General features: G+C 39.4%; 1 protein-coding gene across 4 annotated transcripts in view; it reads left to right on the forward strand.

Moving 5' to 3' along the window:
- Positions 1-12099, forward strand: part of abcc4 (ATP-binding cassette, sub-family C (CFTR/MRP), member 4) — a 492919-nt gene that overhangs the window by 234150 nt on the left and 246670 nt on the right. For all 4 annotated transcript variants that reach the window (XR_007247792.2, XM_048533436.2, XM_048533434.2 and 1 more), the window contains exon 13: positions 671-757. Coding sequence is in view for 3 of the 4 variants with exons in the window: in XM_048533436.2 (XP_048389393.1) it covers positions 671-757 (87 nt within the window). In the remaining variant the exon portion in view is untranslated. The remainder of the gene's footprint in view (positions 1-670; positions 758-12099) is intronic.

Genomic DNA, 12099 nt, shown 5'->3' on the forward strand with positions numbered 1-12099 from the left:
TGGGTGCATGGAATGCATGGTCACCAGTGGTAGTATTGTCAGATACATTAGGGACATTTAAGTGACACTTAGATAGGCACATCGATGATAGCAAAATGAAGGGTATACAGGTTAGTTTGAGCTGAGAGTAGAATAATAGGTCCGCACAACATCATAGGCTGAAGGGCCTGTATTGTACTGTACTGTTCTCTGTTCTATGTTTAATTGTCAGCAATGTGGCTTTGGCTGTCCTGAGGTATTATATAAATGCAGGTCATTCCTCAAAGTGTCATAGTGCCAGACAGTTTGTCCTGTTAGTTTTTTTCACTTGCAGTTATTTATTCAGTTCCCTTTTGAAAGTCACTATTCAATCTGGTTTCATTGCAGTTTCAATGCTTCATTCCAGATTATCATGACTTGATGCATAATTAACCTTTTGCATTTGATGTTACCTCTGATTGCTCAGCCAAAATGCAGAGTGTAATGAATCATTTTAATTGAGAAGATGATCTTTGTAACACCTTAAAGCTTACAAAATGGGTAATTTATATTAAATTGACCTTCATAGAATCATAGAAACCCTGCTAGAATCTGAAGACTGAAGTAAAGCATTTGTGAGAATTCTGTTCATAAAGATGATGAGAAGAAAAATTAAAGCTTTTTTCAACTTAATATGTTGCTTTTTCAAAAGATCTGTGTATCAGGATGCTGATGTCTACTTGCTTGATGACCCACTCAGTGCTGTCGATGCTGAAGTTGCGAGGCAGATTTTTGAACGGTGAGTGGCTTCAGAAAACTATTTCCTTTGCACAACAACCAATCCAGATTTTCTGATAAATTTCTGGCGATTTTTTTTAAAATAAAAGTATTTTAAATGCATTTTTGTTTGAGTGTATTCAGCTTTACTAAGTGGTGCAAGTTATGGCCTGAATTTAGGAAAGGGAGCATTTTGATGACATAGTTGTAATCAACATCATCGATATGTCGCTAGCTTATTTTTCGTTTGGTTAAATGACCCTGTTACTGGAATCTTGCAGAAGGGCACAGAGGACCAAAAGTCCCTCCTTCATCCTGGTACCTAACTTGCTTTTTGGAATATCTGGTCCATGCATTGTAGGCATTGCATCATCACCATGTATTAAAATATATAAATTAAGATTTTTGCTATCACAAATATTATTCATCTGTAGTTTTGTACGGTTTTAAAACATTGTGTCAACAATGTGAGCTCTTTATGAAAAGTAAATGTTACACATATGACATAAAGCATATTCTGAAGGTAAATTAAACTTTACAGGGCTAGAAATTGCTGGAAAGGTGCATCATTATAATGGTGGTCACAGAATTAGAACATAGAACATAGAATAGTACAGCACAGCACTAGCCCACAATTTTGTTCCGAATTTTACCCTAATCCTGAGGTCTGTCCAACCTCCACCCCTACCTTATACTATCATCTATATGCCACCCTAATAGCTGTTTAAATGCCCCTAATGAGGCCGACTCCTCTACCCTCTCTGGCAATACATTCCATGCCCCGACCATGCTCTGAGTAAAGAACCTACCTCTGACGTCTCTCCTATATCTACCTCCACTCGATTTAAAACTATGCCCCCTCATAATAGCTGCCTCCTCCCTAGGAAAAAGTCTCTGGCTGTCCACTCTATCTATACCTCTGATCATTTTGTACACCTCTATCAAGCCACCTCTCATCCTTCGTCGTTCTAAAGGGAAAAGCCCTAGCTCTCTCAACCTTTCCTCCATTCCAGGCAACATTCTGGTATATCTCCTCTGCACCTTTTCTAACACTTCCACATCTTTCCTGTAATGAGGCGACCAGAGCTGAACACAATACTCCAGATGTGGTCAAACAGGCTTTTGTGTAGCTGGAGCATAACTCCATGGCTCTTGAACTCAATCCCTCAATTAATGAAAGCCAACACATCATATGCCTTCTTGACAACTCTATCCACTTGGGTGGCAGCTTTCAGGGAACTATAGACATGAACCCCAAGATCGCTCTGCTCCTTCACACTGCCAAGAATCTTTCCGTTAACCCTGTATTCTGCTTTCAAGTTTTTCCCTCCAAAATGAATCAGCTCATGCTTTTCAGGGTTATACTCCATCTGCCACTTCTCAGCCTGGCTCTGCATCCTATCAATGTCCCTTTGTAACCTAGAATAGTCCTCTGCACTGTCTACAACGTGATCCACCTACGTATCATCCACAAACTTACTCATCCACCCTTCCATTCCTTCATCCAATTGTAGGATATCTTAAAAATATTACCAAAGGTTTTAGCCACAGCCAAATAAGAAGTGGGTAATTTTGTGACTCATGGTTTTTCACCGTACAATTAGGGGTGGCACGGTGGCTCAGTAGTTAGCACTGCAGCCTCACAGTGCTAGGGATCCAGGTTCGATTCCAGCCTCGGGTGACTGTGTGGAGTTTGCACATTCACCCTGGGTCTGCATGGGTTTCCTCCAGGTGCTCCAGTTTCCTCCCACAGTCCAAAGATGTGCAGGCTTGGTGGGTCGGCCATGCTAAATTGTCCGTAGTGTTCAGGGGTGTGTGGGTCATGGTGGGGGTGGGTCTGGGTGGGATGCTCCAAGGGTTGGCGTGGACTTGTTGCGCTGAAGGGCCTGCTTCAACTCTGTAGGGAATCTAATCCAAATTAGGCCATGCCTTATTGTGTCTTATCTCCATCCACCAAACTGGATTCTATCCATTTCATTCCCTTGCATACAGAAATGAATTTCAATTTTTCAAAGTGTCGTTGACTAATAGATCATGAGAAATAGTAGCAGATGTAGACCACTCACCCAGATGGCATGATGGCTCAGTGGCTAGCACTGCTGCCTCACAGCGGCAGGGCTCTGGGTTCGATTCCACTCTCGGGCAACTGTGTGGAGTTTGCACATTCTCCCCATGTCTGTATGGGTTTCCCTGGGGCACTCTGGTTTCCTCCCACATTTCAATGATGGTCTTATGGAGTGTAAAATGCAAACTTCTGTCATCATGATCGGTATGACAGCTCGGCACAACATTGAGGGCCGAAGGGCCTGTACTGTGCTGTAATGTTCTATGTGCAGTATATGTGGATTGGCCATGCTAAATTGCCCACAGTACGCAGGGAGTGGATTAGATGTGTTCTAGGGGGATGGGCCTGGGTGGGATGCTCTGAGGGTCGGTGTGGACTTGTTCATTTGAAGGACCTGTTTCGACACTAGGGATTCCATGATCCTATATTAGCTCAAGTGGTTGGATACTAAAGAAGGCCTATGGAATGCTTCACTTTATTAGCTAAGGCGTAGAACATAGAATCAAGGAAGACTTGTTACAACTTTATATAACATATGTTAGGCAATGGATGGAATATTGTGTGCAGGTCAGCACACTATCTGAAGGATATGACTGCTCTAGAGAGGATGCAGAAAAGATTCAGCAAGGTGTTGCCTGGATGAAAAGTCTCAGTTGTGAGGAGAGACTCAATAAGCTAGGTTTGCTTTCCTTGGAAAAGAAGAACTTGTGGTGAATCTGAATAAAATTATAGAGGCAGAACAGTGTAAATCATGAGAATCTTTTCCTCATGGTAGATGTGTCTAAGACCAGAGGACATAAGTTTAATGTGAGGAGTAAGAGGTTTATAGGGGAGATAGAAGAATTATTTTACACCCAGGGTGTGGTAGAAATCTAGAATGTGCTTCCTGAGAAGTTGGTGGTGGCAAGTACTCTTGCAACATGTAAGAAGCATCTGAATGAGCGCTTAAATTTCCAGGACATAGTCTGTTATGGATTAAATGTAGGTTAATGGGATGTGTTTGTGTATTTTAAACAGGATTAGCGCTCTTTGTTGTGTGTTTGTTGATATAGTGATAGTGGGCCAAAGGGCTTGATTCAGTGTTGCATAATTCTGACTCTTGACCTCCTCCACAATTATAGCACCATGACTGATCTTGTTGCGACCTTGGCTCTATTTTAACCTTAATCTCCCCACCCCACTCCCAACCTTTCACTCCCATGTAGGTTGAGAATCTAACTTGACTTTGAATGAATTCAATGACCCAGCCTATGCTGTTCTGTATAGAAAATAACTCAAGACTAGTGAGTCTCTGCCAGATGTTCCACCTCCTGTTGATGTTAAATGGAAGACACTTTCTTAACCATACCCACATTCTAGATACCCACTAAGGGAAAACATCTTGTCAGCATAAGACCAAATGAAATGCAACCAGAAGTGGGCTGTTTGGTCTCTCACATCTGGTCCACATTCAGTAGGATCATGACTGATCTAGTGACATTTTTCATGTCCACTTTTCTACCTTTTCCATATAACCCTTCCTTCCCTTATTGTTCAAAAATCTATACCAGAATTCTGCTTCACAGCTTTCTATGGCAAGATGTTTAATAGACTCTCCACCATCTGAGAGAAAGAATTCTTTCCCGTCTCAGTCCTAAATACATACCTGTTTATTCTGTGACTGTGCCTTGTGGTCATAGACTCTCCTATGAAGGGTTAATATCCTTCCAGCATTTACCATTGTTAAGAATCATATATGTTTCAATGTGACCACCTCTCATTCTTCTAAACTCTAGTGAGTAGAATCCCAACCTGTTTAGCTTTTGCTCATAAGACAGTCCCTCCATACCAGGGGTCATCCTAGTGAACCTTCTCTGAACTGCCCCCAATGAAATGATATCTTGCCTTAAATAATGGGACCAAAACTGCTCTCAGTACTCGAGATGTAGTCTCACTGGTACTTTGTACAGTTGCAGTAAGATTTCCCACTTTTATTACCCGACCCTCTTGAAATAATGTTAGTTAGCCTTTATTTTTAACTGCCACACCTACGTGCTAGCTTTCTGTGTTTCATGCACAATTACTACCCCCTTTCTTGAGTACCTTTGCACTGCTACTTTCTGAAGTTTATTTTCCTCCATTGAAATAATATTTTGTTCTTTTGTTCACCCTTCAGAAATGAACAACTTCACATTTTCCCATATTATACACCATTTGCCCTATGTCCCTCTTACAACCTGCCTTTCCATTCATTTTATAAAAATCGAAAGAACTGTGGATGCTGTAAATCAGGAACAAAAACAAAGTTGCTGGAAAAGCTATGCAGAGTTTTGAGGAAGGGTCACCAGACCCGAAACATTAACTCTGTTTTCTCCTTCACAGATGCTACAAGACTTGCTGAGCTTTTCCAGCAACTTTGTTTCGTTTCCATTTATTTTGGTGTTATCTGCAAATTTGGCTACAGTATATTTGGTTCCTCCACTCAAATCATTGATATATATTATAAACAATTGTCGTCCATGCACTGATCCCTATGAAACCCACCAGTCATATGGTCACCCCTTATTCTCTCTCAATTTTTTTTTACTATTAGCCAATTCTATGTCCATGCAATATATTACCTTGAACACCATGCGCTCTTATGATTTAATCTGTCATGAGGTAGTTTGTTGAACACTTTCAGGATGTTCAAATACAACACCATCTACTGGTTTCCCCCCTATCAATTCTATTATAGACTTCCTCAAAAGCTCTAAATTAATGAGATATGGTTTCGCTTTCACGAAGCCATACTGTCTCTGCTTGACTAGATGATGGTTTTTCCAAATATTCTGCTATTAATTCCTTAAAAGCTGATTCCAATATTTCTCCAAAAATAGATGTTGGACTAAGCCTGTCATTGACAGGATTTTGCCTTCCTTTTTGAATGGGGCGTCACGTATTTTCCAATCTTTTGACACTCTCCAGATTCAAAGATTTTTGGAAAATAATAGCCAATACATCCACTATCTCTGTAGTTATCTTTTTTAAGATCCTAGGAAGCAAGCCATCAGGGCCAGGGTCTTATCTGCCTGTATCTTTAGTTTGTCTACCCTGTCAAGCTACCTCAGAACCTTTATAAATTCCAATAAGATCACCTCTCATTCTTCTAAACTCCAATGAGTTCAGGTTCTATCAATTAGCCTTTTTTCACAAAATAACCTGTTCATTGCCAAGAACTAGTCTACTATATATTGTCTTAATAGCATCCAGTACAAATATTTGACTCCTTGAGTAAGGAGATCAAAACTATCTGCTGTTCTGTAGGGTAGGCCTAACCAATGTTCTGCATAGTTGTAGGAAGATTTCCATATTCTTATATTCTGTCTTGCTATCTCTGAAGTCCACAATTCTGTTGCCATTCCTAATTGGCTGATGTATCTTCATCTGAATGTTTTGTAACTCATGTATTAATACACCAGATCCTCTCGCTATTGCAGCATTCTGGAGTATCTACTTATTCGATATTCTGCTTGTCTATACTTCCTGCCAAAGTGAATCCACACACACTATATTCCATCTACCAAACTTTTGCCAACACACAGCCTTTATCACTTTGCTTCTCACAGTTTGCTTTCGTACCTCTTCTGTATTGTCTGCAAATTTTGCTAAACCATTTTAGTCTCTGCATCCGAGTCTCAAACACAAACCATAAATAGTTGAAGCCCCTTAGTGATCGTTGTGGCATTTCATTTATTACAATTAGCCAATGTAAATATGATCTATTTATTTGAGTCTCTGTTTCCTGCCAGCCAACCAATGCGAATATATTATCTCCGCTATTAGCTTTTGTGATAATTTTTTGTACAATACCTTATTAAATGTCTTTTAGAAATCCCAGTGGAGAACAACTTCTTATTCCCTTTCATTCTTCTGAATGTTTGTTATATCCTCAGAGAATACTAATAAATTTGTCAAAATACTTCTTTCACAAAACATGTTGACTTTATTGTATGGTGTTATGATTTTCTCAGTGTCATTCAACCACTTTGTTAATGGATACTCGTATTTTCCAAAAGGCAGATATTGGCTATCTGGCCTATAGTTTCTGCTTTTTTGATAGTGGTGTTACTTGCAGTTTTCTAAACTGCTGGGACCTTTCCTGAATCTGTAGAATTTTGGAAGAATGCAACCAATGCGTTTGCTCAGCAAACACTTTGTTTAGGACACTAGAATGTGGGTCTCATTACTCTTTAATCCCAATATTCTTCTTAGGACTTTTGTTTCTCTTAAAATAGTGATTGTTTTGATCAACTAGTAAAAGTTTACTGGGGATTAGTAGGACTGTGAAATAATCATGTCAGCCATGACTTTTATTGAATGATGGAGCAGTCTCAAGAGGTAAAGTTGCCTTCTCTCGCTCCTAATTAGTATGTTCATATATTATTTTCCTTCCTCTTGCTGCTTAATTTTTATTCTTGAACTTTAAGCCTTCTGTGAATACAGGTTACAAGTACTTGTTCAAAATATCTGCCATTGAGTTGTTTCCATTATTACTTCCCCAGTCTATCCATCTAAGAGACCAGTGCTGTTCCTTTAGTTACTAGTGATTTTTTTTCTGTACTTATAGAAGGTTTTTTGTCTAGTTTCATATTTTTTCAAGAGTTTTTTCACGTCTTACTCCAATTTTATCATTTATTCTTTTTGTTATCCTTTTGTTTCTAAATTTTCCGATTTCACCAGATGGCCGTGAATTTTGGAGCATAGTGTGCCTCATCTCTCAATTTTGTTATCCCTAAATTTCTCCGCTAACCAAGGATGTTTCATAAGTTTTTTTTATATCTTCATAACTTTTCTCTCAACCCTTGTGAAGTATGAAATATCTCCTTAAATGTTACTGCACATCTACTGTTTTACCATATAGCCTGTTTTCAGTTCCACTACACTTCATTACCATGGTATTCCCACATTTAAGTTTAAGACTCTAGTTTCAGATCCATAATTCTTGCCTTCTGCTCAGGTGAGATTCTATCTTATGGCCACTCTTGTCTAGTTGATCCTATATTATCCTATATTAAATTATCCCTGCCTCATTACACATTACTCAGTCTAAAATAGCCTGCTCTCTGATTTGGTTTCATGCTCTGATGCATAAGAAATTGTCCTGAATACTTACTATTTTCCCACATCAATGTTGTGGACTAGCTGGTCAGCATTTATTGCCCTGAGAACATGGTGGTGAGCTGCCTCCTTGAACCACTACAATCCATTTAGTTTAAGTGAACTCTCAGAGCTGTTAGAGATGCCAGGGTTTTGGCTTGGCAACGTTAAACAAATGGGAGTATATTTGTATTTATTTATCGGAGATATTTTTATAGATGGTGAATGGCTTGAAGAGGAATGTGCAAGTGGCAATGTTCCCATGTATCTGCTGCCCTTGTCCGTCTGGATAGTAGCAGTCATATGCTTTGAAGATGCTGTTTAAGGAGTTTTAGTGAATTTCTGAAATACCTTTGTACACATTGACAGTACACAAAGCCACTGCCTCAGTCGTGGGGGGAGTGAATGTTTGTTCGTGTGGTGCAAGTCAAATAATCTGCTTTGTCGAGTATGGTGTCAGGCTTCTTGAATATTGTTAGAGCTGTATGAATCCGGGCAAGTGACTTGCCCCTTGTAAATGGGGATAGGCTCTGGGGAGTCGGTCGGTGGCTGACTTGCTGGAGTCCGAACTCTGACTTGCTGTTGTTACTTCATTTCTGTATTGCTGATCTAGTTTAATTTCTGGTCAATGGTGACACTCAGGATATTGGTAAGTAAGGAAATTCAACAGTGGTAATACCAGTGAATTCTTTGCATTCACGTTCTATGATTCATCCCTCAGGCTACCTTTGCCAACTGGTTCCTCCATTCTAAATGAAAATTAAAATTTCCAATGAGTTCTGACATTCAATTCTTACTAGTGCATATTTTTACTTGCTTTATCTTCTGTTTTACAGTGTAACTACTACTAGACATCTGTAAAACACCACCACTTGCGACCTCTTTCCTTTGTTTCTTATTTTCATCACCAAAACTGATTTTAAAAATTGATTCTCTGCAATAGCATCCTTTCCCTCTACTATATAGAAACGCTCTCGATTAACAAAGTTACCCTACCTCCTTTTGCTTTCTTTCTGTCCTTGCAAAATGTGAAGTATCCTTGAAAATTCATGTCCCAGTCGTGGTCTCAGTATGTCTCAGTACTAACTCATTTTCATTTATTTGTAGTTGTCGTATCAAGTCATTTACAAAACTGGCAATTAATATTATAAAGCACCTTGTTAATGTTGCGATTTATGGTAATTAAATGATACTCAGCATCATTGGATACCCCGAAATGAAGCTGTGGCATCTCATTCCAGTATGTTGTGAATTTTTCCAACATTATTTTTATTCTTTTTATCCTCATTATCCATCTTGGCAAGATTAGCACAAAAATACTGCCAATACATTGATTAACAGTATTTTTCAGGATACAAAGTTCCTTGACTTTCAAAAGCTGGTCACTCATTCAGTTTGAAATTAGGTAAGACTTCTCTCAAAATTTGAAGCACAGTATATTGCTGAATCACAGAATTTTACACCACAGTCATCACTTGGCCTGTCATGTCTGTTATGGCTCTCTAACTGAAATGTCCCCTGCCTTCTCTTATAGCCATGTTGCTTGCAATTTGTCTGGTTAAGTGTAGCACTAACAGCACTCAAGCTTGATACCATCCAGGACAAAGCAACCTGCTTGATTGGCACCATACCCGCAAACGTTGACTATTTTCCATTCACTTTGTAGTGGCTGTGTGTACCATCTACAAGAGACTTTGTAAAATTTCACCAAAGTCCCTTGCTTTCCAAGCCCACAACCACCTCCATCTAAAATGATAAAGTCGCCAGTTACATGGGAACAACGGCTGAAAGTTTCCCTCCTAGCCACACACCATCTTGCCTAGGAAATATATTACCATTTCTTTAGTGTTACTGGGTCATAATCCTGGAATTCCCTTTATTGTATATTCTCACTCTGTGTTGTCCTAACAAAAGCAACCTTTTCGCACTTCTCTGCATTGATTTTCATCTGTCACTTGTCTACCTATTCCATCAACTTGGTTCCCTTTTGATATTCTAAACTATTTTCCTCATATCCTATAATACTTCCAAGATTTGTATCAGCTGTAGATTTTGAATGTGTACCCAGGTGAAGTTCTTGACTTGAGTGTATTAGGAAAAGCAAGGGTCCTAATTAGCAATTCCTCGGGAACTGCAGCATAAATCTACCCCAGTCCTAAAGCATCCATCAGCCACGACTCAGTTTCATGTTATTTACCCAATATTGTATCCACAATTTTATTGTACCTTTCATTCTGTGATCTGTAACTTTACTCAGAAGTCTGTTGCACAAAAGTGTGTTAAAATCCTTCTGGAAGTCCATGTACGTCATTCAACACCATTGCCTTCTTCAGCTGTCTCTGTTACCTCACCAAAAACTTCAAGTTATTTGGTCACAAGTATTTCCTTATCAATTCATGGTGAGTTTCCTTAATCTGCATTTGACTAGGTGATTGCAAGTTTTGTTCCAAATTACTGTTTTGAGAGTTTGAGCTAAATTATCAACTGAACCTTGACGTCAAGTTGAAATGTCAGAAGTCCATACTCTGGGTAAAATAGTCACTTGGTGTGATTTTTCCCCAAATCAACCAATTAGTAATCAGAGTGGGAAAGGGTGCAGCAGGTCAGCATATGAAGAGAAAGTAGAGGTTAATAGGATGAACAAGCAGGACCAGTTTATAAACAAGGTAGAACTATGGAAAGTAGTGAGTAAGACAGGAGGGAAAAATAACAAGATGAAGGACAGGATAGAGTGCATGTTTCTTTATACAAATTCATGGAATGTAAGGAACATATTAAATGGGCTGCAGACGTTGTTTCCAATTTGAATCTATGAAATAGTAGCTGCTATGGAGACATGGCTGCAGGATGATCAGGACTGCGATCTAAACACACCTGGTTATAAGATTTACAGGAAGAATACAAAAAACAACAGAAAGGTGAAATAGAATTACAGATTAGCAGCAGAATCACTTCTGTGATAAGGTAGGATGTAAAGAGGGAAAAGCACTCAGCAGAGACCGTATGTGTGGAACTGAGGAGCCATAATGGAAATAAATTCACAATGGGTGTCATATATAGACTACCTGGCAGCAGGCCAGAAGTGCTAGCTTGTAACAATTCTGAATTTGGACAACAGTGTAGCAAAAGCAGTGTTATATTAATAGGGAATTCTAATCTTAACGTAGACTGCGACAGACAGACAACATTTGCCAGAAAGGTTGTAAGTTTCTAGAGTTTCCTCTGACAATGTGCCTTGGAAGTGACAAAGTTACAAACAACATTGAATCAAATAGTAAGCAATAATGAACCTGAGCAGTGACCCTATGGTTTGTGAGCAGGTTTGAAGATGGGGAGAAGCTTGTAAAAATCCTGCACCTTGACATATGTGATTTTTCTTATCGGGCTTTGGAGGTGTTGAGTGGTCTTCCTGTCCTTGGTGCTTTAGACTTTAATGTAGGAGGGTCGATCAGTAAGTTCACAGAAGATACAAAAAAATGTTGGGGTGATAAATAGTGAGGAGCATAACCTTATACTACAATGGGGTATGTACAGGCTGGTCAGATGGGCTGATCAGTGGCAAATGGAATTAGATCTGGATACGTGAGGTGTTTACTTAGGCAGGACAAACAAGACAATGGAATACATGATGAATAACAGGATCCCGGGAAGCACCAAGGATCGGAGAACTTGATGTGTATGTTTTCCTGCCCCTTAAGTTATCAGGATGAGCGGATGAAGTGGCTCAGAAGATATATAGATACTTGCCTTTGTTAGTTGAGGCATCGAGTTTAAGAGCTGAAACTGTATAAAATGTTGGTTTGCCACAGCTAGAAAATTGGGTGCAGTTCTGGAATCCACATTATAGGATGAATGTGATAGCACTGGAGAGGGTGCAGAGGAGATTTATCAGGATGTTGCTGGAGCTGGCGCATTTGTATTGAAAGAGAGATTGGACATACTGTGGTTGTTTGCCTTGGACTAGAGGAGAATGAAAACAAACATGATTGAGATATATAAAATCATGAGGGGCATAGATAGGAAGAACATTTCCCCTTGATGTTGGAATCAGTGACTATGGCATAGATTTAATGTAAGGGGCTGACGGTTTAGAGGGGATGAGAAAAAACATTCTTCACTCAGAACAGTACGAATATGGAACTCAGTACCTGTAAATGTGGTAGAGGCAAAAACCCACTAAG

Source organism: Stegostoma tigrinum, chromosome 6 (assembly GCF_030684315.1).
Source record: "Stegostoma tigrinum isolate sSteTig4 chromosome 6, sSteTig4.hap1, whole genome shotgun sequence".
Classification (NCBI taxonomy): Eukaryota; Metazoa; Chordata; class Chondrichthyes; order Orectolobiformes; family Stegostomatidae; genus Stegostoma; species Stegostoma tigrinum.